Source organism: Microtus pennsylvanicus, chromosome 2 (assembly GCF_037038515.1).
Source record: "Microtus pennsylvanicus isolate mMicPen1 chromosome 2, mMicPen1.hap1, whole genome shotgun sequence".
Lineage (NCBI taxonomy): Eukaryota > Metazoa > Chordata > Mammalia > Rodentia > Cricetidae > Microtus > Microtus pennsylvanicus.
This window is the reverse complement of record NC_134580.1, coordinates 4,541,766-4,565,887: the sequence shown is the minus strand read 5'-3', so window position 1 is coordinate 4,565,887 and position 24,122 is coordinate 4,541,766. Positions and strand designations below refer to the sequence as shown.

Sequence of the window (24,122 nt, the reverse complement as noted above, 5' to 3'; positions counted from 1 at the left end):
ATGCCTTTAATGCCAGCGCTCTGGTGGCAGACACAGAGACAGGTGGTTCTGTGAATCTGCTCTATGTAGGAGTTACAGACCCGTCAGCCAGGGTTACACAGTGAGACCTGCCTCAAAGCAACAACAACCCACCAACCCTAAACAAGAATCATCTTCCCCATTGTAAATTGGAGCTGTTAGTGAAGCAGGTGGTGTGACTTTAAGAGGGTATGGAGCAGGGCTCTGTTTGCTAGGATGTCTGAAGGAATGTGTCTATATAGCCTTGTCTCCGTCCCTTCTCACTTGTCCGCAGGCCCATGCTCATTGATATGAATAAAGTGTATCGTCAGACCAACCTGGAGAACCTAGACCAGGCCTTCTCTGTGGCAGAGCGGGACCTGGGTGTTACAAGGCTCCTGGACCCAGAAGGTATGAACCACTCACTGGCTTTCCCCATCTTCACCCTTGTGGCTTGGGCCCCACTGAACCAGCCTTCCCCTGCAGATGTGGATGTCCCTCAGCCTGATGAGAAGTCTATCATCACCTATGTTTCATCCCTGTATGACGCCATGCCCCGCGTGCCCGGTGCACAGGATGGAGTAAGGGCCAATGTGAGTGTAGCCCACAATGGGTGAAAGGTGGTCCTCAGCCCAGAACTCAAGAACCTGATGCCCGCTTGCCCACTCCCTTGCCTGCAGGAGCTGCAGCTTCGCTGGCAGGAGTACCGGGAGCTTGTGTTGCTGCTTCTGCAGTGGATCCGACACCATACTGCTGCCTTTGAGGAACGCAAGTTCCCCTCCAGCTTTGAAGAGATCGAGGTGGGCCTGCCTACTTGGGCTGGTGTCCTTTGGTTGTCTCGGTGTAGCTGCTGACACCCCCTCGTTTCCACAGATTCTGTGGTGCCAGTTTCTGAAGTTCAAGGAGACGGAGCTTCCTGCCAAGGAGGCAGACAAGAACCGGTCCAAAGGCATCTATCAGTCCTTGGAGGTAAAGTGAGGCGTGCCTGAGGGAAGTGAGCGGGGTGTCTCCTGGCTTGTAGGCTAGCCTAGCCGGGGGTAGAGATGAGCATCCAGGAGGCCTTATGTCCGTTCAGGCCTAAGTTTGTCCCTGTTCACAGGGGGCAGTACAAGCAGGCCAGCTCAAGATTCCTCCCGGCTACCACCCGCTAGACGTGGAAAAGGAATGGGGCAAGCTGCATGTGGCCATTCTGGAGCGGGAGAAGCAACTCCGGAGCGAGTTTGAGAGGTGGGCCATGTGGAGTGCGGCGGGCAGTGTGGGAGGCAGCAGGCACGGGTGGGGCCCTGCGGTGGCAGGGGAGCCACCCCAGGGTGAGTCACTGCCTGAGGAGGAAATCCCCCCCCCTTAGGCTGGGAAACCCAACCAAGCTCCCTTACTCAGGGCCAGTAGGGCAGTACACCCCAGGCAGGCAGTGAGGCCAGAGCAGAGGGGAACCACTCTCTGGCTCCGGAGTGTGGTGGGCCCAGTGACTCACTGTGGGCCTCTGGGGTCGTCTGGTTCATAGGCTGGAGTGTCTTCAGCGCATCGTGAGCAAACTGCAGATGGAGGCTGGGTTGTGTGAGGAGCAGCTGAACCAGGCCGACTCCCTGCTGCAGTCGGTGAGGGGGAGAGGAGAGGAGAGGCGGGGCGAGGGGGCGGGGTGGCAGGGTAAGGGTAGAGTGGGCACCCCTCCAGGCCTGAGGGAGGTGGGAGGAGCCCTGAGTTGCTTACTCTGCAGCCAGGGCTGTGGCCTGCTGGGCTACAGGCGCAGGGTGTGGCACTAGGGCGGGAAAACCAGGCCCTTCTGGTTTGCTGCCAACTCTGACCTCCTTTTGAGAGCAGAACTGGCCTCTGGACACTAGGCAGGACTCTCAGCCTCCTTGACTCATTCAAGTATAGCCCTCTTTCCTTTATCCTCTCCCTTTTCAGGAAATAGGAAGTGGGGAGACCCCAGCCTCATTGTTGGATAAGTGCCATGGGGCCCAGAGGGCCCAGGCTGTGTGGGCCTGGGTGGGAGCTGTTGTGTAGTAGATGATAGAGGTGAGGCAGGGGGACTCCGTGGACAGAGCTGTGCCAGTCTCTGTCCTTGGGCCTAGCGGGGAATCTTTTGGGCGGATCCTGATTCCCCAGAGAAGAGCTGATAGAGATTTGTCTAGAAGCATAATAGGAAGATACGGGGGATTGCCAGGAGGGAGAGGAAAGAATGGGGATCTGGCTTCGAGCCAGACAGGACCTTGATCTTCGGCTGGAGAAATGGGTGAAGGGGCAGCCTTGGTTGAGAACCTTAGGCAGTGAGTAGGAGAGTCAGCCAGACCAAGTCACACAGGACCATCTTGCAGGACATTCGGCTGCTGGCCTCAGGCAAGGCGGCTCAGCGGGCGGGAGAGGTGGAGCGAGACCTGGACAAGGCTGATGGCATGATCCGGCTGCTCTTCAATGATGTGCAGACCCTTAAAGATGGGCGGCACCCACAGGGCGAACAGATGTACCGGAGGTACGTGCCGTACCTAGGAAGGGCGGGTTAGGCGGCCTGAGACCCACCTGACCCTCTTGCCAACTCCCGTGCCTTCTCAGGGTGTATCGTCTGCACGAGCGCCTGGTAGCCATCCGCACTGAGTACAACCTCCGGCTGAAGGCAGGAGTGTCTGCCCCTGTGACCCAAGTGACACTGCAGAGTACACAGAGACGCCCAGACCTAGAGGACTCTACACTGCGCTACCTGCAAGACCTGCTGGCGTGGGTCGAGGAGAACCAGCGTCGAATAGACAATGCTGAGTGGGGCGTGGACTTGCCTAGTGTAGAGGCCCAACTGGGCAGCCACCGAGGCATGCATCAGTCTATTGAGGAATTCCGGGCCAAGATTGAGCGGGCACGGAATGATGAGGTAAGCAGGACACTTGGGGTAGGCGATGGTTGTGGGCCAGGCCCGGGCCACTGCAGTACGCTTCTCTCTTTTGCAGAGCCAGCTCTCCCCTGCCACCCGGGGTGCCTACCGAGACTGCCTGGGTCGCCTGGACCTGCAGTATGCAAAGCTGCTGGTGAGTGGGGGGACTGCAGGTGGCTGGGAGGGGTGGGCAGCAGCAGTCAGCTGACTCATTCCTTCCTACTTCAAGAACTCCTCCAAGGCCCGCCTCCGGTCCCTGGAGAGCCTGCACGGGTTTGTGGCGGCAGCTACCAAGGAGCTGATGTGGCTGAATGAGAAGGAAGAGGAGGAAGTGGGCTTTGACTGGAGTGACCGCAACACCAACATGGCTGCCAAGAAGGAGAGTTACTCGGTGAGGCGGCTTTTTCTTCACAGTACGGCTGTGTCCACCCTCTCCCTTCCCACTCACATCCCTATTGTCTCCCATGGTTCAGCTTCAGGGCCTCTGTGGAGACGGGCGTGGGACACTTTACATTTACAGCCTTCCTGAAATTGTCCCTGACCCTTTCCTTTTTTTGTCAGGCCCTGATGCGAGAACTGGAAATGAAGGAAAAGAAAATCAAGGAGATCCAGAATACTGGGGACCGGCTGCTGCGGGAGGATCATCCTGCCCGGCCCACAGTGGAGGTGGGGGCACGGCTGCAGGACTTATGAGCTTCGGTGGGGGTGATGGGACTGATGGCGTTGAGGTGGGGTCTAAGGACCGTGTCGTCTACAGTCCTTCCAGGCTGCCTTGCAGACCCAGTGGAGCTGGATGCTACAGCTGTGTTGCTGCATTGAAGCACACTTGAAAGAGAACACAGCCTACTTCCAGGTGAGGACCAGAGTGCCTCTGTCTCCTGTGGCTCGGCTGCAGTGCCCTGGAAGAGCCCCCATAGCCCCTGACATATGTGTAGCCCTGACTGCCAGTCCTCCTTGGGGGTTTCCAGCACCTCGTCCCTCGTCCCTGGCTTCTTGGCCTTTGCTTGCCTGGGGTCTGGGCTTGTCAGCCTTGTGTGACCCTTCCTGCTGCCCCAGTTCTTCTCAGACGTACGAGAGACCGAGGAACAGTTGCAGAAACTACAGGACACATTGCGCAGGAAGTACACCTGTGACCGCTCCATCACCGTCACCAGGCTGGAGGACCTGCTGCAGGATGCCCAGGTGAGGTGGATGTGAACAAGAAACAGGGACAGACTGGATGGAGTGTGGGCTCTGTGGGTACCTGTGGATGGGGTGGAAGACCAGCAAGGCCAAGGAGACACACGGGGTGCGGCTGTGCAGCAAACAGAAAGATGGGTGCCAGGCTGGTGGGCTGGCATGAACCACTCCCCTCTACCTGAGTGGAGCTGTCAGCAGCCCTGTGGTGGATAGGCATCGATGATTAGAGCAGGCATAGCTACAGTGCTGTGGGGGGCAGCTGGGCAGCTGGCCGTGGTGCCCATATACACTAGGGCATGGTTGGGGGTATCTCCAGTAGTCTCAGTACTCTGGATAGGGAGTCCTAGAGGCAGAGGGGAGAGGAGGAAGCTGGTTCTATGATCTGCAGAGACTGGACTACTTACAGTACTTACCTGAGAGGATGGGAGAACTTGATGAGGTTTCTTCTTCCTCCGCTCCCTTCAGGTTAGATGGGGGAGGAGGATGACCTTCTTTTACAGTTAGAAGGGGAGAGAGCAGGGCTGAGGTCATTGCAGGGGCTGGTTTGTAAGTAGACCGGCTTCCTTCTTTAGAGGATGCAGGAGTGGCCCTGGGTAGGGTTGGGGTGGGGTACCTAGTCTTGGTTGGAAGGAAGGAGGTCAGTGGAATCAACCTGTGGAAGCCTGTACCCTCTTAACTGCCTTTAAGTGCTCTCATTCCTAGCATCAAAAGTCTCCCCAGACAGGGTACTGGGGGTGTCTGCTGCTCTCTGGGCCAGGTATCTCTGCATCTGAAGTGAGATGGATTAACCCTGAGCCTCCCCTCCCTACAGGACGAGAAGGAGCAGCTGAATGAGTACAAGGGGCACCTCTCAGGCCTGGCCAAGCGGGCCAAGGCCATTGTGCAGTTGAAGCCACGTAACCCTTCCCACCCTGTGCGGGGCCACGTGCCTCTGCTGGCTGTGTGTGACTACAAGCAGGTGGAGGTGAGAGCTGGGCTAGGCTGTGCTCAAGCCAGATGGGATGGGTTGGCCAGGCATAGTTTACTTTGCTTACATTCTTTACTACTCTGACTATCTTAGGTGACTGTGCACAAGGGTGACCAATGCCAGCTGGTGGGTCCTGCCCAGCCATCCCACTGGAAGGTACTCAGCAGTTCCAGTAGTGAGGCTGCTGTGCCTTCAGTGTGCTTTCTTGTTCCACCACCAAACCAGGAGGCCCAAGAAGCTGTCACTAGGTGGGTAACCTCAGGGTTCATGGCTGTAGGCAGGTTGTTTGCCATGAGGAGGGTTCTGGACGCTCCTGAACATGGTCCTTGCCTCCTAGACTGGAGGCCCAGCATCAGGCCCTGGTCACACTCTGGCACCAGCTGCACGTGGACATGAAGAGCCTTCTGGCATGGCAGAGCCTCAATCGGGACATACAGCTCATCCGGTCCTGGTCACTCGTCACGGTAGGACTGCACACTGGCCACGGGTACCAGGGAGGATGGATGATAGTGTTTTGTGGGCACCATTTGTCCTGGCACCATTCCCAACGACGTGTGCCTCCTCTAGTTCCGTACACTGAAGCCGGAGGAGCAGCGCCAAGCTCTGCGCAGCCTGGAGTCGCACTACCAGGCCTTCCTTCGAGACAGCCAGGATGCTGGCGGCTTTGGGCCCGAGGACCGGCTGGTGGCAGAACGCGAGTATGGATCTTGCAGCCGCCACTACCAGCAGCTACTACAAAGCCTGGAGCAGGGTATGTGATGGGCAAGGCCTTGTGGGCAGGCAGGGAGGAGGGCTGTAGGCAGGTCATTTCTGACTAACCTGCTTGCTTCCCCAGGCGAGCAAGAGGAGTCTCGCTGTCAGCGATGCATCTCGGAGCTCAAGGACATTCGGCTGCAACTGGAGGCCTGTGAGACCCGGACCGTGCACCGTCTGCGGCTACCACTGGACAAAGAGCCTGCACGGGAGTGTGCCCAACGCATCGCTGAGCAACAGGCAGGCGCAGTCCCCTCCTCTTCCCCCCCTACCCCTGCAACCTCTCTCACCCTCAAGGGAAGCTGGTTGTTAGGCTCTGCTGGTCAATGTGCTCCTATCTGGTCTCTCTGCAGAAAGCCCAGGCTGAGGTGGAGGGGTTGGGCAAGGGAGTTGCCCGCCTCTCTGCTGAGGCTGAGAAAGTTCTAGCCTTGCCAGAGCCGTCACCTGCTGCTCCCACCCTGCGCTCAGAGTTGGAATTGACCCTGGGCAAGCTGGAACAGGTCCGAAGCTTATCTGCCATCTACTTGGAGAAGTGAGTATCTCTGTGCAGGTTTTGGGGTCCGGATGGCCTCCTTCCGTGAGGGCAGTGACTGCAGACACGTTCTAAGCAGAGGAAAGATGAGGGTGGGGGTGTGAAGCGGCAGCGAGGGCCGTTGGACAGTCTGGCTAGGGGATGGTGGGTGTGGGTGTGGACCCGTACAGAAGCTTGAGGTGGTAAGGAATACTCAGAGCCCGATGCAGTCTGAAGATCATAGCCATAGATCTTCTTGATGATGGGATGTGAGGTGTGGAATAAAGGTGTGGGAGCCAGCTCAGTGAAGAGTGGGGAGAGGATAGGCTGGAGCAGAGGTTGCTCCACGTTGTGAGTAGAAGGGAGAGGGAAGGAGAGAGGAAGGAGGGAAGGAAGGAGGGAGGAGGAAGGGAGAGATGCCATGAGGTGTAGCCAGGCTGGTGGCTCACGAGGAAGGACCAATCTGCTACATAGAGGGCATCTGTGAGTTTGAGTGATGGATGAGCTTCTTGGTGCAGAAACATGGAGACCTAAGAGGAGCATCATTAAGACTGGAGCAGTGCTTGAGACATTAGAGGGGCAGGGCAGCAAGATGCTCCCAGGCCTCTTGACCTCATCCTTTCAGGATCGTTCCTTGCTTGAGCTCTTGGTGGCACGAGAGCCTTTCCGGAGCCCAGCCCCTTCTGCCTATCCTCCTGTGCCTAGCTGCAGAGTTTCTGTGTTTTTTTTTGTTTTTTTTTTCAGCATATTTTGATTCAGAGGCACAGTAGACACATCCGTAGGGCCTGGCTTTCAGAAGCCTTGTGCTCTCAGCATTTACTTATAGCATGCATTGCTTCCTGTATTACATAGTGCATCCAGCTCTTACTTTTATTTTTAGATAATTTTATTTTATGTGCATTGGTATTTTACCTGCATGTATGCCTATATGAGGGTTTCAGATCCCCTGGAACTGGAATTACAGAGAGATGTGAGCTGTCACATGGGTGCTGAGAATTGAACCCTGGTCCTCTGGAAGAGCAGTCAGTCTCTTAACCACTGAGGCATCTCGCCAGGCCCTGCATCCACTCCTCATTAACAAATGTTAATACAGTGTTAGGTTAGGATCGGCTCTGTTCTACTTCCTGTGTGCTCAGCCAGTCTTGAGCTGGAAGGTTGAGGACTGTGCTGCAGGTGCTATCACCTGCTCCAGGACTGTAGAATCTGCTGCTCCTAGCTGGAGCATCCTCCCTCCAGGTCTCCTAGCTTATGTGACCACTGCTCTGTCTGGCCATGTAGGGTATGGCATAGCAGGAGGTACCTAGCGGCTCCAGTTCCTTCGTCTAGGGTGTGTTGCTTGAGCTCGTCTATTTCCTGACTGAGTCTTGTTCTCTCCTACCTAGACTTAAGACCATCAGCTTGGTAATTCGCAGTACCCAGGGGGCCGAGGAGGTGCTTAAAGCCCATGAGGAGCAGCTCAAGGAGGCCCAGGCTGTGCCTGCCACTCTCCAAGAGCTTGAAGCCACCAAGGCCTCACTGAAGGTAGCATTTGGGAACTTGTGCTTCCCTGGGACAGGGTCAATAGGAGTCTGTGTTAAAATAAGTGATACCCGCCCTGCCTTATCCAATAGAAACTGCGGGCCCAGGCAGAAGCACAGCAGCCTGTATTCGACACCCTAAGAGATGAGTTGCGGGGGGCACAGGAAGTGGGTGAACGGCTACAGCAGCGGCACGGCGAACGGGACGTGGAAGTGGAACGTTGGAGAGAGCGCGTCACTCAGCTGCTGGAGCGCTGGCAGGCTGTACTAGCCCAGACTGATGTGCGACAGCGGGAGCTTGAACAGCTGGGTCGCCAACTTCGCTACTACCGTGAGAGCGCAGACCCACTGAGCTCCTGGCTGCAGGATGCCAAGAAGCGGCAAGAACAGATCCAGGCCGTGCCAATACCCAACAGCCAGGCTGCCCGAGAACAACTGCGCCAGGAGAAGGTAGGCCCCGATAGGCGTGGCATGTGGCAGGGCGCAGCCTGCAGCTCGACGCTAACCTCTTCCTTCCTCCCTCAGGCCCTGCTGGAGGAGATCGAGCGGCACGGTGAGAAGGTGGAGGAGTGCCAGAGGTTCGCCAAGCAGTACATCAACGCAATCAAGGTGAGGCCTCCCCGCTGCCGGCTCCAAAACTCAAACCTGGGGCTCTCGCAGGCCTGTTCTGCGCCAGAGAAAGCTTGTGAGACAGCCTGGGCAACCAGACTGTAGAGCTGGCAGCTGACTGCCTTGTGTGTCTATAGGACTATGAACTCCAGCTGGTCACCTACAAGGCGCAGCTTGAGCCTGTGGCCTCCCCAGCCAAGAAGCCCAAGGTTCAGTCTGGATCGGAGAGTGTCATCCAAGAGGTAGGATGGAGGTGGGCCAGGCCTCAGCTGAGCAGGGGACTACCGGGGGCTCAGGAGGCTCTCAGTTATTGATGGGCGTTCTCCTCTCTCCCAGTATGTGGACCTGCGTACACGCTACAGTGAGCTGACCACACTCACAAGTCAGTACATCAAGTTCATCAGTGAGACGCTGCGCCGCATGGAAGAGGAAGAGGTATGTATGCCTCAGGCTGTGTGGGCAGGGTGGGGGAAGTCCCTTTTTCTGACTGCAAATGCAGTCCTTAGGCACCTGTCTGAGACCACTTGTTACAGTTCACTCCAAGCCCCATGCCCAGTGCTGCCCAGTACCCCATCCCAGCACGGCTCCCCAGGTCGCCCTTCCTTATGGCCCCTACTTGATCTGGCTCGGCTCAGCTCTCGCCTGGTGGCTAGTGCGCCCTTTCTTTTTGTTTTACATGCATCCTTCTGGCTCACATACATGCTCTTCCTGGGGATTCTGTGTTGATGTCACTGAAGCTCTTGCCCTAGGAAGAGTTGGTGTATGCTGTTGTGGGGTTTGGAGAGGGGCATCTCAGAGTAACTTGGCCAGGCATGGTGCCATCTGTCTAGTTCCCTACGTCCCAGGTGGCCTTGTGGGCCTGCTTATAGCCCTACCTACTCTTTGCTCCTGGTTTGCTGGCTTAAAAGCCCTTCTGTGCTGGATATGGTCTGCACGGCTGTCCCTACTTTGCTGCCTCACCATGCCCCCGCCCCACTGGGCTTTGGGAACAGCCCCGCTCCCTGTGAAGGGAGAGGGTCCTTTTGTGGGAACCAGGCCTGAGAGGGTCTGCTAGGATTCAGGCAGGACTGTGGTATGGTGGGTATGGCTTGCAGGCTCTGCAAGCCTCCTGCTTTGCTCTCTTTCTCTCTCCCTGTCCATCTGTCTCCGTCGCCTGTCTGCGGGAAGAGGGGAGGACGCCTGGGCCTCCTTCCCCAGGCTGGTGAGCATGGTGGGGCCGCTATGCTCGCTGCCCACGTACCCTGGGCGGGTGCACGCTGTCTCCTTGGCTGGGTTGGAACCTCTGTCCTCCCTCTTCCCCCCAAATCGTGCTGTCCACGTGAACTGTGGTGGTACCTTCCATGTAATGTGAGCGCCTGGCACCCTCCCTACACTCATGCTCTTCCTCTCTCTGCTGCTGCCGCAGAGGCTGGCTGAGCAACAGCGGGCAGAGGAACGAGAGCGACTGGCTGAGGTAGAGGCTGCGCTGGAGAAGCAGCGACAGCTAGCTGAGGCACATGCCAAGGCTAAGGCTCAGGCGGAGCTGGAAGCACAAGAACTGCAGCGGCGCATGAAGGAGGAGGTGGCGCGACGTGAGGAGGCAGCAGTGGACGCACAGCAGCAGAAGCGCAGCATCCAAGAGGAGCTGCAGCATCTTCGGCAGAGCTCAGAGGCAGAGATCCAGGCCAAGGCCCAACAGGTGGAGGCTGCAGAACGCAGCCGGATGCGCATTGAGGAAGAGATCCGTGTGGTGCGCCTACAGCTGGAGACAACTGAGCGCCAACGTGGGGGGGCAGAGGGTGAGCTGCAGGCTCTGCGCGCACGAGCCGAGGAGGCCGAAGCACAGAAACGGCAGGCTCAGGAGGAAGCTGAGCGCTTGCGAAGGCAGGTGCAAGATGAGAGCCAGCGCAAAAGGCAAGCAGAGGCAGAGCTGGCCCTGCGTGTGAAGGCTGAAGCCGAGGCGGCTCGAGAGAAGCAGCGGGCCCTGCAGGCCCTGGAGGAACTGCGACTGCAAGCTGAGGAGGCTGAACGGCGACTGCGCCAAGCTGAGGCAGAGAGGGCACGCCAAGTGCAGGTGGCTCTGGAGACAGCACAGCGCAGTGCAGAGGCAGAACTGCAGAGCAAGCGTGCATCCTTTGCAGAGAAGACAGCACAGCTGGAGCGCACCCTGCAGGAGGAGCATGTGACCGTGACACAGCTGCGGGAGGAGGCCGAGCGGCGGGCACAGCAACAAGCTGAGGCCGAACGAGCCCGGGAGGAGGCTGAGCGGGAACTGGAGCGCTGGCAGCTGAAGGCCAATGAAGCGCTGAGGCTGCGGCTACAGGCAGAAGAGGTGGCCCAGCAGAAGAGTCTGGCACAGGCCGATGCAGAGAAGCAGAAAGAAGAGGCAGAGCGTGAAGCACGGCGACGTGGCAAGGCAGAGGAACAGGCGGTGCGGCAGCGAGAGCTGGCCGAACAGGAGCTGGAGAAGCAGCGACAGCTGGCGGAGGGCACTGCGCAGCAGCGCCTGGCTGCAGAGCAGGAGCTGATCCGCCTACGGGCTGAGACAGAGCAGGGTGAACAGCAGCGGCAGCTGCTAGAAGAGGAGCTGGCCCGGCTACAGCGGGAAGCAACTGCAGCCACGCAGAAGCGCCAGGAACTGGAGGCCGAGTTGGCCAAGGTGCGAGCGGAGATGGAGGTGCTGCTGGCCAGCAAGGCACGAGCCGAGGAAGAGTCTCGTTCCACCAACGAGAAGTCTAAGCAGAGGCTAGAGGCCGAGGCGGACAGGTTTCGAGAGCTGGCCGAGGAGGCTGCTCGTCTGCGTGCCCTGGCTGAGGAGGCCAAGCGGCAGAGGCAGCTGGCCGAGGAGGATGCAACTCGCCAGCGGGCTGAGGCAGAGCGAGTGCTTACTGAGAAGTTGGCTGCCATCAGTGAGGCCACCAGGCTCAAGACCGAGGCAGAGATTGCCCTTAAAGAGAAGGAGGCTGAGAATGAGCGCCTGCGGCGCCTGGCTGAAGATGAGGCCTTCCAGCGGCGGCGTCTGGAGGAGCAGGCTGCGCAGCACAAGGCTGACATAGAGGAGCGCTTGGCCCAGCTGCGCAAGGCATCAGAGAGTGAGCTAGAGAGGCAAAAGGGGTTGGTGGAGGACACGCTGAGGCAGCGGCGACAAGTGGAGGAGGAGATCATGGCGCTGAAGGTGAGCTTTGAGAAAGCTACCGCTGGCAAGGCAGAGCTGGAGCTGGAGCTAGGGCGCATTCGTAGCAATGCTGAGGACACAATGCGCAGCAAGGAGCAGGCGGAGCAGGAGGCAGCTAGGCAGCGGCAGTTGGCAGCTGAGGAGGAGCAGAAGCGCCGGGAGGCTGAGGAACGCGTGCAGAAGAGTCTGGCAGCTGAGGAGGAAGCTGCACGCCAGCGCAAGGTTGCACTGGAGGAAGTCGAGCGGCTCAAGGCCAAGGTGGAAGAAGCCAGGCGCCAGCGAGAACGAGCAGAGCAGGAGTCAGCAAGGCAACTGCAGCTGGCCCAGGAGGCTGCCCAGAAACGACTGCAGGCAGAGGAGAAGGCGCATGCCTTTGTGGTGCAACAACGAGAAGAGGAGCTGCAGCAGACACTTCAGCAAGAGCAGAACATGCTGGAACGGCTGCGCAGTGAGGCTGAGGCAGCCCGGCGAGCTGCTGAAGAGGCAGAGGAGGCCCGGGAGCAGGCAGAACGGGAGGCCGCACAGTCACGGAAACAAGTAGAAGAGGCAGAGCGGCTGAAACAGTCAGCCGAGGAGCAGGCACAGGCACGGGCTCAGGCACAGGCAGCCGCGGAGAAGCTGCGCAAGGAAGCCGAGCAGGAGGCAGCACGTCGGGCTCAGGCAGAGCAGGCGGCATTGAAACAGAAGCAAGCAGCTGATGCAGAGATGGAGAAGCATAAGAAGTTTGCAGAGCAGACCCTGCGGCAGAAGGCCCAGGTCGAGCAGGAGCTGACAACTCTAAGACTGCAGCTAGAGGAAACGGACCATCAGAAGGGCATCCTGGATGAGGAGCTGCAGCGGCTAAAGGCCGAGGTAACAGAGGCAGCCCGGCAGCGGAGCCAGGTAGAGGAGGAGCTCTTCTCTGTCCGCGTGCAGATGGAGGAGCTGGGCAAGCTCAAGGCTCGCATTGAAGCTGAAAACCGGGCACTCATCCTGCGCGACAAGGACAACACCCAGCGCTTCCTGGAGGAGGAGGCTGAGAAGATGAAACAGGTGGCGGAGGAGGCCGCGCGGCTGAGTGTGGCTGCCCAGGAGGCAGCGCGGCTGCGGCAGCTAGCAGAGGAGGACCTGGCGCAGCAGCGGGCCCTGGCAGAGAAGATGCTCAAGGAAAAGATGCAGGCAGTGCAGGAAGCCACGAGGCTGAAGGCTGAGGCCGAGCTGCTACAGCAGCAGAAGGAGCTTGCGCAAGAGCAGGCTCGGCGGCTGCAGGAGGACAAGGAGCAGATGGCGCAGCAGTTGGTAGAGGAGACTCAGGGTTTCCAGCGGACTCTGGAGGCAGAGCGGCAGCGGCAGCTGGAAATGAGTGCCGAGGCTGAGCGCCTCAAGCTGCGCATGGCTGAGATGAGCCGAGCTCAGGCCCGGGCAGAGGAGGATGCCCAGCGCTTCCGGAAGCAGGCTGAAGAGATCGGTGAAAAGCTGCACCGCACTGAGCTAGCTACACAGGAGAAGGTGACATTGGTACAGACACTGGAGATCCAGCGTCAGCAGAGTGATCATGATGCCGAGCGTCTGAGGGAGGCCATTGCTGAGCTGGAGCGTGAGAAGGAAAAGCTCAAGCAAGAGGCCAAGTTGCTGCAGCTCAAGTCTGAGGAGGTACCGCCCTCCCTCCTCACAGGCGGAAGGGCGGGCTGGGTGGCAGGGAGGGTCTACCCTTGGTGGTGAGTGCTTCTGGGTCTCCATCCTCCCTGAGAGCTGACCCTTTTCCCATCCCCAACAGATGCAGACGGTGCAGCAGGAACAGATACTGCAGGAGACACAGGCCTTGCAGAAGAGCTTTCTTTCTGAGAAGGATAGCCTGCTGCAACGGGAACGCTTCATCGAGGAGGAGAAGGCCAAGCTGGAACAGCTTTTCCAGGATGAGGTGGCAAAAGCAAAACAGCTCCGCGAGGAGCAACAGCGGCAGCAGCAGCAGATGGAGCAGGAGAAACAGGAGTTGATGGCCAGCATGGAGGAAGCCAGGAGGCGGCAGCACGAGGCAGAGGAGGGTGTGCGGCGTAAGCAAGAGGAGCTGCAACATTTGGAGCAGCAGCGGCAGCAGCAGGAGAAGCTGCTGGCTGAGGAGAACCAGAGGCTGCGCGAGCGGCTGCAGCGCCTGGAGGAAGAGCACCGAGCTGCACTGGCACACTCTGAGGAGATCGCCGCCACTCAGGCTGCTGCCGCAAAAGCCCTGCCCAATGGCCGCGATGCCCTCGACGGCCCATCCGTGGAGGTGGAACCTGAGCACACCTTCGAGGGAATACGTCAGAAGGTGCCAGCTCAGCAGCTACAGGAAGCAGGCATTCTCAGCATGGAGGAACTGCAGAGGTTGGTGCAGGGCCACACCACAGTGACTGAGCTCATGCAGCGTGAAGATGTGCGCCAGTACCTGAGAGGCCGCAGCAGCATTGCAGGACTGCTGCTGAAGCCGACCAATGAGAAACTGAGTGTCTACACAGCCTTACAGAGGCAGCTGCTTAGCCCTGGAACAGCTCTTATCCTTCTGGAGGCCCAGGCAGCTTCAGGCTTCCTGCTGGACCCTGTGCGGAACCGGCGGCTGACTGTCAATGAGGCTGTGAAGGAGGGGGTTGTGGGTCCTGAACTGCACCACAAGCTCCTGTCGGCCGAGCGTGCTGTCACCGGCTACAAGGACCCCTACACGGGTGAGCAGATCTCTCTCTTCCAGGCCATGAAGAAGGACCTCATCGTCAGGGACCATGGCATCCGCCTGCTGGAGGCTCAGATCGCCACGGGTGGCATCATCGACCCTGTACACAGCCATCGCGTGCCTGTGGACGTGGCCTACCAGCGTGGCTACTTCGATGAAGAGATGAACCGCATCTTGGCTGACCCGAATGACGACACCAAGGGCTTCTTCGACCCCAACACGCATGAGAACCTCACCTACCTGCAGCTGTTGGAGCGCTGTGTGGAGGACCCCGAGACCGGCCTGCGCCTCCTGCCACTCACAGATAAGGCTGCCAAAAGTGGCGAGCTGGTGTACACTGATACAGAGGCCCGTGACGTCTTTGAGAAGGCCACTGTGTCTGCACCGTTCGGCAAGTTCCAGGGTAAGACTGTGACCATCTGGGAGATTATCAACTCCGAGTACTTTACCGCGGAGCAGCGGCGCGACCTGCTGCGGCAGTTCCGCACGGGCCGCATCACAGTGGAGAAGATCATCAAGATTGTCATCACGGTGGTGGAGGAACACGAGCGGAAGAGCCAGCTCTGCTTTGAGGGGCTCCGTGCCCTCGTGCCTGCTGCGGAGCTCCTGGACAGTGGGGTCATCAACCAAGAACTCTACCAGCAGCTGCAACGGGGTGAGCGTTCTGTGCGGGAGGTGGCCGAAGCAGACAGCGTGAGGCGGGCCCTGCGGGGTACCAACGTCATTGCTGGTGTGTGGCTGGAAGAAGCAGGGCAGAAGCTGAGCATATACGAGGCCTTGAAGAAAGACTTGCTGCAGCCAGATGTGGCTGTGGCCTTGCTGGAGGCCCAGGCTGGCACTGGGCACATCATCGACCCTGCCACTAGTGCCCGGCTGACTGTGGATGAGGCAGTGCGCGCTGGCCTAGTGGGTCCTGAGCTGCATGAGAAGCTCTTGTCCGCTGAGAAGGCTGTGACAGGCTATAGGGATCCCTACTCAGGACAGAGTGTCTCACTGTTCCAGGCCCTGAAGAAGGGTCTCATCCCCCGGGAACAGGGACTGCGCCTGCTAGATGCCCAGTTATCCACTGGTGGCATTGTAGACCCCAGCAAGAGCCATCGTGTGCCCCTGGATGTTGCCTACACCCGGGGCTACCTGGACAAAGAGACCAACAAGGCCCTGCTGTCACCCAGGGACGATGCCAGAGTCTACCTTGACCCCAGTACCCGGGAGCCAGTAACCTACAGCCAGCTCCAGCAGCGGTGCCGGTCTGACCAGCTGACCGGGTTGAGCCTGCTGCCACTCTCAGAGAAGGCTGTCCGGGCCCGGCAGGAGGAGGTCTACTCTGAGCTCCAGGCCCGTGAGACACTGGAGAAGGCCACTGTTGAGGTTCCTGTGGGCAGCTTCAAGGGCAGGACAATGACAGTGTGGGAACTCATAAGCTCTGAGTACTTCACCGAGGAGCAGCGGCAGGAGCTGCTCCGGCAGTTCCGCACAGGCAAGGTCACCGTTGAGAAGGTCATCAAAATTCTTATCACTATTGTGGAGGAGGTGGAGACCCAGCGGCAGGAGCGATTGTCCTTCAGTGGCCTCCGTGCCCCTGTGCCAGCCAGTGAGCTCCTTGCTGCCAAGATCCTCAACAGAGCTCAGTTTGACCAGCTCAAGGATGGCAAGACGACAGTCAAAGATCTGTCCGAGGTGGACTCCGTGCGGACCCTGCTGCAAGGCAGCGGCTGCCTGGCTGGCATCTACCTGGAGGACTCGAAGGAGAAAGTCACCATCTATGAGGCTATGCGCCGTGGTCTCCTCACAGCCGGCACAGCCACACTCCTGCTGGAGGCCCAGGCAGCCACTGGCTTTCTAGTGGACCCTGTGCGGAACCAACGTCTGTACGTCCATGAGGCTGTCAAGGCGGGAGTCGTGGGCCCTGAGCTCCATGAGAAGCTACTGTCGGCTGAGAAGGCGGTCACTGGCTATAAGGATCCTTACTCAGGCACCACCATCTCACTGTTCCAGGCTATGAAGAAGGGCTTGGTCCTCAGGGAACATGCCATCCGCCTGCTGGAGGCTCAGATCGCCACGGGTGGCATCATTGACCCTGTGCACAGCCACCGCCTGCCCGTGGACGTGGCCTACCAGCGTGGCTACTTGGATGAGGAGATGAACCGTGTGCTGGCAGATCCAAGTGACGACACCAAGGGCTTCTTCGACCCCAACACGCATGAGAACCTCACCTACCTGCAGCTGCTGAAGCGCTGTGTGGAGGACCCTGAGACAGGCCTGCGCCTCCTGCCACTCAGAGGGGCCGAGAAGACCGAGGTGGTGGAGACCACACAGGTGTATACGGAGGAGGAGACTAGGAGGGCGTTCGAGGAGACACAGATTGACATCCCTGGTGGTGGCAGCCACGGTGGCTCCTCCATGTCCCTGTGGGAGGTGATGCAGTCAGACATGATCCCGGAGGATCAGCGAACCAGGCTCATGGCTGACTTTCAGGCTGGCCGAGTGACCAAGGAGCGTATGATCATCATCATCATTGAAATCATTGAGAAGACTGAGATCATCCGCCAGCAGAACCTTGCCTCCTACGACTACGTGCGCCGCCGCCTTACTGCTGAAGACCTGTACGAGGCCCGGATCATCTCCCTCGAGACCTACAACCTCTTCCGGGAGGGCACCAAGAGCCTCCGTGAGGTTCTGGAGATGGAATCTGCCTGGCGCTACCTTTATGGCACAGGCTCCGTGGCTGGTGTCTACCTGCCTGGCTCCAGGCAGACCCTAACCATCTACCAGGCCCTTAAGAAGGGGCTGCTGAATGCTGAGGTGGCCCGCTTGTTACTGGAAGCACAGGCAGCCACAGGCTTCCTGCTGGACCCTGTGAAGGGTGAGCGGTTGACTGTGGATGAGGCCGTGAGGAAGGGTCTGGTAGGCCCAGAGCTGCATGATCGGCTGCTCTCCGCAGAGCGGGCTGTTACTGGCTACCGTGACCCCTATACCGAACAGACCATCTCGCTCTTCCAGGCCATGAAGAAGGAGCTGATCCCTGCTGAGGAGGCTTTGAGGCTGCTGGATGCCCAGCTAGCCACAGGAGGCATTGTGGACCCCCGCCTGGGTTTCCACCTCCCTCTGGAGGTGGCTTACCAACGTGGCTACCTCAATAAGGACACGCATGACCAGCTGTCGGAGCCCAGTGAGGTGCGCAGCTATGTGGATCCCTCCACGGATGAGCGCCTCAGCTACACACAGCTGCTCAAGCGGTGCCGCCGTGATGACAACAGTGGCCAAATGCTCCTGCCACTCTCCGATGCCCGCAAGTTGACTTTCCGTGGCCTGCGCAAGCAGATCACCGTGGAGGAGCTGGTGCGGTCCCAGGTCATGGACGAGGCCACAGCACTACAGCTGCAAGAAGGCCTGACCTCCATTGAGGAGGTCACCAAGAACCTGCAGAAGTTCCTTGAGGGTACCAGCTGTATTGCCGGAGTCTTTGTTGATGCTACCAAGGAGCGGCTCTCAGTGTACCAGGCCATGAAGAAGGGCATTATTCGCCCGGGTACAGCCTTTGAGCTCCTGGAAGCACAGGCAGCCACTGGCTATGTCATTGACCCTATCAAGGGACTCAAGTTGACAGTGGAGGAGGCTGTGCGTATGGGCATTGTGGGTCCCGAGTTCAAAGACAAGCTGCTGTCAGCTGAGCGTGCTGTCACTGGCTACAAGGATCCCTACTCTGGAAAACTCATCTCCCTCTTCCAGGCCATGAAGAAGGGCCTCATCCTGAAGGACCATGGCATCCGTCTGCTAGAGGCTCAGATTGCCACCGGTGGCATCATCGACCCCGAGGAGAGCCACCGGCTACCTGTGGAGGTGGCCTATAAGCGTGGCCTCTTCGATGAGGAGATGAATGAGATCCTGACCGATCCCTCAGATGACACCAAGGGTTTCTTTGACCCCAACACGGAGGAGAACCTCACCTACCTGCAGCTGATGGAGCGCTGCATCACTGACCCCCAGACTGGCCTGTGTCTCCTGCCGCTGAAGGAGAAGAAGCGCGAGCGGAAGACGTCCTCCAAGTCTTCAGTGCGCAAGCGCCGTGTGGTGATCGTGGACCCCGAGACAGGCAAGGAGATGTCAGTATATGAGGCCTACCGCAAGGGCCTCATTGACCACCAGACATACCTGGAGCTCTCAGAGCAGGAATGTGAATGGGAAGAAATCACCATTTCCTCCTCAGACGGCGTGGTCAAATCTATGATCATTGACCGACGCTCGGGCCGACAGTACGACATCGACGATGCCCTCACCAAGAACTTCATTGACCGCTCAGCACTGGACCAGTACCGTGCTGGTACACTTTCCATCACTGAGTTTGCTGACATGCTCTCCGGCAATGCTGGTGGCTTCCGCTCCCGCTCCTCATCTGTGGGCTCATCTTCCTCCTATCCCATCAGCCCTGCCGTCTCTAGGACCCCGTTAGCCTCCTGGTCTGATCCTACCGAGGAGACGGGCCCAGTGGCCGGCATCCTGGACACAGAGACTCTGGAGAAGGTGTCCATCACGGAGGCCATGCACCGCAACCTGGTCGACAACATCACCGGTCAGCGGCTGCTGGAGGCACAGGCCTGCACTGGGGGCATCATTGACCCCAGCACTGGTGAGCGCTTCCCGGTCACCGAGGCTGTCAACAAGGGCCTTGTGGACAAGATCATGGTAGACCGCATCAATCTGGCCCAGAAGGCCTTCTGTGGGTTTGACGACCCACGCACCAAGACCAAGATGTCAGCTGCCCAGGCCCTGAAGAAGGGCTGGCTGTACTACGAGGCTGGCCAGCGCTTCCTGGAAGTGCAGTACCTAACAGGTGGTCTGATTGAGCCTGACACCCCTGGCCGCGTGCCCCTTGATGAGGCCCTGCAACGTGGCACGGTGGATGCCCGCACTGCTCAGAAGCTGCGAGATGTCAGTGCCTACTCCAAGTACCTCACGTGCCCCAAGACCAAGCTCAAGATCTCCTACAAGGATGCTCTGGACCGCAGCATGGTGGAGGAGGGCACAGGGCTGAGGCTGTTGGAAGCTGCGGCACAGTCCAGCAAGGGCTACTATAGCCCCTACAGCGTCAGCGGCTCTGGCTCCACCACGGGCTCACGCACTGGTTCCCGCACCGGCTCCCGGGCCGGTTCCCGCCGCGGCAGCTTTGATGCCACTGGCTCCGGTTTCTCCATGACCTTCTCTTCTTCCTCTTACTCTTCCTCCAGTTATGGCCGCCGCTATGCATCAGGGCCTTCAGCCTCTCTAGGGGGTCCTGAGTCTGCCGTGGCCTGACCCCTTGCCTGCACCCTGCACCCTGCCCTCCAGCTCTGCATGTGGCCAGGCTCCCTGTGGAGGTGCTGGGGTCTTTAACATGTAAAGGTGTCTTCCTCCCAAGCGGTGCCTAAAGTTTAACCAAAAAGACCAGACTAACACATTAATATATATGTATATATATCTGATGTCCAGACAGCCTGTGTCTCGGGAAATGGGACTGGCCCAGGCCCAGTGACCACTTCACTCTCTTTGGGTCTCTCTAATCCTTTCTACCTGCCACTCACCACAGCTAGGTGCCTTGGAGAGTCCAGAGCTGGACACTCAGCCTACCACTCCTGTCTCTCCTGGGAGGATTCTATCTGGGAAAGGCCCCCAGACCTCTAAGCCCACCCCACTGGATGTCCACCTGCTGGTCCTAGCTGCTGGGGAAGCCAGGGACGATCCTATGAGCAGACAGCTCTTGGGCCTCTTGAGGCCTGTGTCCCGAGCCAGCTGCCTCTCCCCAGTGTGTGTCTGAATTACCTGCCTATTCAGTGGGTCTTGCTGGCGAAGGAAAGGTCCCAGGTCAGCCATCTCTTCCAGCCTGCCCAGAGAAGCCCCTTCCCCATGGGAAGATAAGGCCTGGACGTGGCCCCAGCCTCCCGCCTGGCTCCTGCAGCTGCCATTGGAGCTACTATGCTTTGTAGCTCACCCACCCATACTTATCCCCCACCCCGAGACCTGAGCCTCTGCTTCAGCCTCCCGGCCTCAGCTCCCCTTGTAAGTGCCTTCTGTGTCCTTCTTGTACCCAGGCCCTAAAGACCCAGACACAGGGTAGGAGACGGACTTTCTGGCTGGGCAGGCTGAAGGGTTCTCCTACCCCAGAGGCCCAGTCACTTCTCAACCTGTGGAAACCCTCTCTGGGTGCTGCTGCCCACCTCTGTCCCAGGGAGTCCTGGCCCATCCATGACCCAGAGACACTGGCCGGCCCATCTGTGCTGTAAACACCTGGCCAATGCCGCCCTCTCTTCCTGTCCAGCCAGCCCCTGGCCTTGGTGGCGCCTGCCCCTGCCTCCACCCTCTAAGTGAGCTTTTGCATGTTTCACTAACCTTGAGCTGGTGGCAGGTGGAGATGCCAGGCAGAACACTAACCTGACCATGGGCGGGGCCCTGCGGTGTCCGCCCCTCAATAAAAGCAATTCCAACCTTCCTTTGGGTCTCGCCTTGTCCTTTGGTCCTAGGCCATCTGTGTATCCGTGGGAGGGTGGAGGCTGTGGTCCCAGGCTCTGGGCCCAGCAAATGTGTCCTGGTCAGGGTAGAGACATGAGGTGACCTCAGAGCCAGGAAACCCATGTGGCAGCTAGGCTGCCGTGTACGGAAGGCATAGTGGCCCATCTCATCCGGGTGATGACCTGTCACTTGGCCCACCCTGTGACAGTCTGGAACACCCCATTCGGAGAGGTTAGTACCCATGGTCCTGTACTGGCTTTGGTGCAGAACTCAGTGTAAGTCTGTGTCACGTGATCTGGAGGTCTTGCTCCCAACTCATGCTTCACAGGCTTCTCAGATAAAACCCAGGCTTTCTAGTACAATCCCTCAATCCAGGACGATCACACACATGAAAGCACACATTGAGAACAAGTCGGAGAAGCAGAAGCAGAAACCAAGGGTTTAAGAAGCAGTAGGACCTGGGGAGAGGCCACATGTGAGTCTGATGGGCTGAATTTGATCCCCCACACTCATAAAAACCCCAATGCCCCGGTGTGCATGTAATCACAGCACTCCTACAGGGAGATCAGTCCGAAGCTGATGGTGATACACATCACAGCTGCAGACACAGGAGAGACCCTGCCTTGAAGCAAGGTGGGCAGAGTGAGCTTCATATTCACTAATACACTATATACATACATACATATATATATGTATATATATGTGTGTGTGTGTATAAAATAAATTTACACACACACATGTATATCATATGTGTGTGTATAAAATTCTGCCTAGCCTTTATCATCCTGGATTTTATTTCCTAGCCCCTGGCTCCACTGCTCCAGGAGAATTGAGCAAATTGAGCTTTCTCTCCAGATGGGTCCTCTTGTCCTGCTGCAGAATGTCCAAGATACCAACCCTAGTGTCCTTGCTCCGCCCTCTCCTCTCCTCCCCTATGCCTCCTTCTGCCCCTGGCATTCATCCTATGAATCAGCTGACTCCTGGTATGATAGGATCGACATCACACAGACAGTGGATGTTACAGTAAATATAAGCACACCGGCTACTGTAGCCCACATCTGCAATTGCAGTACCTGAGAAGTAGTGGCAGGAAGATCAGGAGCTCAGAACCAAACCACCACAGAGTGAGGTCAGCCTGGAGCTGCAGGGTTCTTGCTCTGGGTTTATAGTGACTGCAGAAAGCACAAAGAACACCTGTCTCAAAAACCAACCAAATATAAAATGCTAGGGGAGATGTGAAGACGGCACAGGGGTAAGAACACTTCCTAGGAAAGTGAGAGAATCCAGGCTCAACTCTCTGGCGCCCACATAAACAGGTGTGGTTAAGTGTGTCGCCTATCATCGAGAAGTAGAGGCAGGTGGATCGCTTGGAGCTTAATCATAAGCCAGGAAACCAAATGAAACCTTTTTTTTTTTGCATTTAAAACAATGCTTCAGGAAGCCAGACATAAGCCAAAAGCAATATAACTGTAAGAGGAAATAGAACACAGCTAAGTGGAAGGTTTCCACACCCTTCAATTACCGATACACACAGCTAAACGCATTTCTCTTTAATCCCAGCACTTGGGAGTCAAAGGCAGCCTGGTCTCCATAGAGAGTTCCTAATTGTGCAGCCCTATCTTAAAAGCCAAAACCCAGGAGGGATGTCAAAGTCTTCAGTGTTTGCTGTGGATTTTTTCTTCTTTCCCCCGAGGCAGGGTTTCTCTGTGTAACAGACCTGGCTGGTCTGGAACTCATAGAGATCTACATGTCTGTGCCTCCCAAGTGCTGGGATGAAAGGCGTGCACCACCACCACCCGGCTTGCTGTGGATTCTTGTTCTGGGTTTATAGTGACTGCAGAACATACTACCTGAAAGCTCACAGAACACCTCTTAAGCCAGGCCAGAGTCCAAGCTATAAAATAAGGCTCAGCAACTTTAAAAGATATAGGCCACAAAAATATGTCTTGTTGGTGCCAGGGAGATGGATTGTTGAGGAATCAAAGAGCTTGCTCAGCAAGCTTGAAAACCTGAGTTCGGATCACGAGAACAAATGTAAATACCAGATTGTTGTAGTGACCCATCGTAATTCTAACCTTGGAAGCTGGAGACAGGAGATCCCCAGAGCAAACTGGCTTGCAAGACTAGCTATACTGGCAAGCTCTAACTTTGACAGAGTCAGCGTGTAAGGTGGAAGATCAATGGAGAACGGTTCCAGATGTCAACTCGAAGCCTCCACATATGTGCACACATGTGCACCCCATACACGTGTGTCCACATACGTACACACCTATATACATACACATACACACATGAAAATGGAAGAAGAAATGTTATTTGATACATTGCAATTAAGTTAGAAATGAGTGGCCGGTGTAGTGGCAAACGCCTTTAATCCCAGCTCAGGCAGAGGCTCGCACAGATCTCTATGAGTTCTGAGACTAGCTTAGTCTACATCGTGAGTTCCAGGACGACCAGAGCTACATAGTGAGACCCTGTCTCAAAAACCAGTAAATTGCCAGGTGTGATGGCTCACGCCTCTAATTCAGTACTTAGAAGCCAGAAGCAGAGGCAGGTAGATCTCTGAGTTTCTGGCCAGTTTGGTCTATGTAGTGAGGACAGCCAGAGCTACATAGTGAGACCCTGTCTCAAAAAAGAGCAAAACAAAACAACAAACAAATAAATGATAAAGTAAATTAGAGATGACTAGAAAATATCTGGAAAATCTTCACGTATTCAGAAGCTAAATATCATGTTTCTGTGTCACTCTTGGGCCAAAGAAGAAATCAAAGGGGAAACTGAAGAGTATTTCACACTGAATTACAATAAAAATAAATCAAAAGTTAAGAGATGTGGCTAACATAGTACTTAGAGAGTAATGTGCAGAATATACTAAAATAAATGGAGAAACAACTGGAATGGATGACCACAGTCTCAAAAACGAGGTGGGAGAAGAGAACCGGCCCCAGAAGTTTCTGTCAGATGGTGTGCGCACCAGTTGCTCGCCACAATCACATCTTTACATCCTTAAAAGAGGTATTTCGTTCAAATTGAGCTTTCAGTTCTATGCAAACCAGTCAGAATCCTTGAACATTTGATTGTTTTAAAGGAAGGGGAGTGGATAGATTTTAAATTTAAAATTTTAAAGCTGATTTTAAAATCGAATGCAAGATATTCGTCAGTATTGCTATAGGATAGGGTCGTTTCAGGTTCCCTATACTCATCTGCCCAAGGAACTAACTGGGGACATCGCCTTGGGCTCCTGGGAGCCACTCTAGGTTCAAGTCTCTTGCCAGCCCTAAGGTGGCTCCCTTAACTAAGAATTGTGCTTCCGTGCTCCCCTATCCAGCCTTCCTTTATCCCAATCATCCTGTTTCCCCAAGTTCCCCCCATCCTCCCCTTCTCACTTTTCTCTTCCCATCTCCCC

At 57.0% G+C, this 24,122-nt stretch overlaps 1 protein-coding gene across 20 annotated transcripts in view; it reads left to right on the top strand.

Annotated features, from left to right (window-relative positions):
• Plec (plectin) overlaps positions 1-20,696 on the top strand; it is a 61,465-nt gene extending 40,769 nt beyond the window's left edge. For 19 of the 20 annotated variants that reach the window (XM_075959607.1, XM_075959606.1, XM_075959605.1 and 16 more), the window contains 26 exons: positions 293-408; positions 484-590; positions 678-797; positions 871-966; positions 1,097-1,224; positions 1,502-1,595; positions 2,316-2,470; positions 2,551-2,860; positions 2,937-3,014; positions 3,090-3,251; positions 3,422-3,526; positions 3,618-3,713; positions 3,917-4,042; positions 4,851-5,003; positions 5,100-5,254; positions 5,344-5,470; positions 5,574-5,757; positions 5,842-5,999; positions 6,113-6,291; positions 7,653-7,791; positions 7,881-8,237; positions 8,313-8,396; positions 8,534-8,638; positions 8,733-8,831; positions 9,802-13,182; positions 13,307-20,696. In XM_075959607.1, the coding sequence (XP_075815722.1) occupies positions 293-408; positions 484-590; positions 678-797; positions 871-966; positions 1,097-1,224; positions 1,502-1,595; positions 2,316-2,470; positions 2,551-2,860; positions 2,937-3,014; positions 3,090-3,251; positions 3,422-3,526; positions 3,618-3,713; positions 3,917-4,042; positions 4,851-5,003; positions 5,100-5,254; positions 5,344-5,470; positions 5,574-5,757; positions 5,842-5,999; positions 6,113-6,291; positions 7,653-7,791; positions 7,881-8,237; positions 8,313-8,396; positions 8,534-8,638; positions 8,733-8,831; positions 9,802-13,182; positions 13,307-19,525 (13,033 nt within the window). In that variant the 3' untranslated portion in view covers positions 19,526-20,696. The remainder of the gene's footprint in view (positions 1-292; positions 409-483; positions 591-677; positions 798-870; positions 967-1,096; positions 1,225-1,501; positions 1,596-2,315; positions 2,471-2,550; positions 2,861-2,936; positions 3,015-3,089; positions 3,252-3,421; positions 3,527-3,617; positions 3,714-3,916; positions 4,043-4,850; positions 5,004-5,099; positions 5,255-5,343; positions 5,471-5,573; positions 5,758-5,841; positions 6,000-6,112; positions 6,292-7,652; positions 7,792-7,880; positions 8,238-8,312; positions 8,397-8,533; positions 8,639-8,732; positions 8,832-9,801; positions 13,183-13,306) is intronic. The other variant, XM_075959622.1, reaches the window with a different exon arrangement.
• Positions 20,697-24,122: the final 3,426 nt, after the last annotated feature.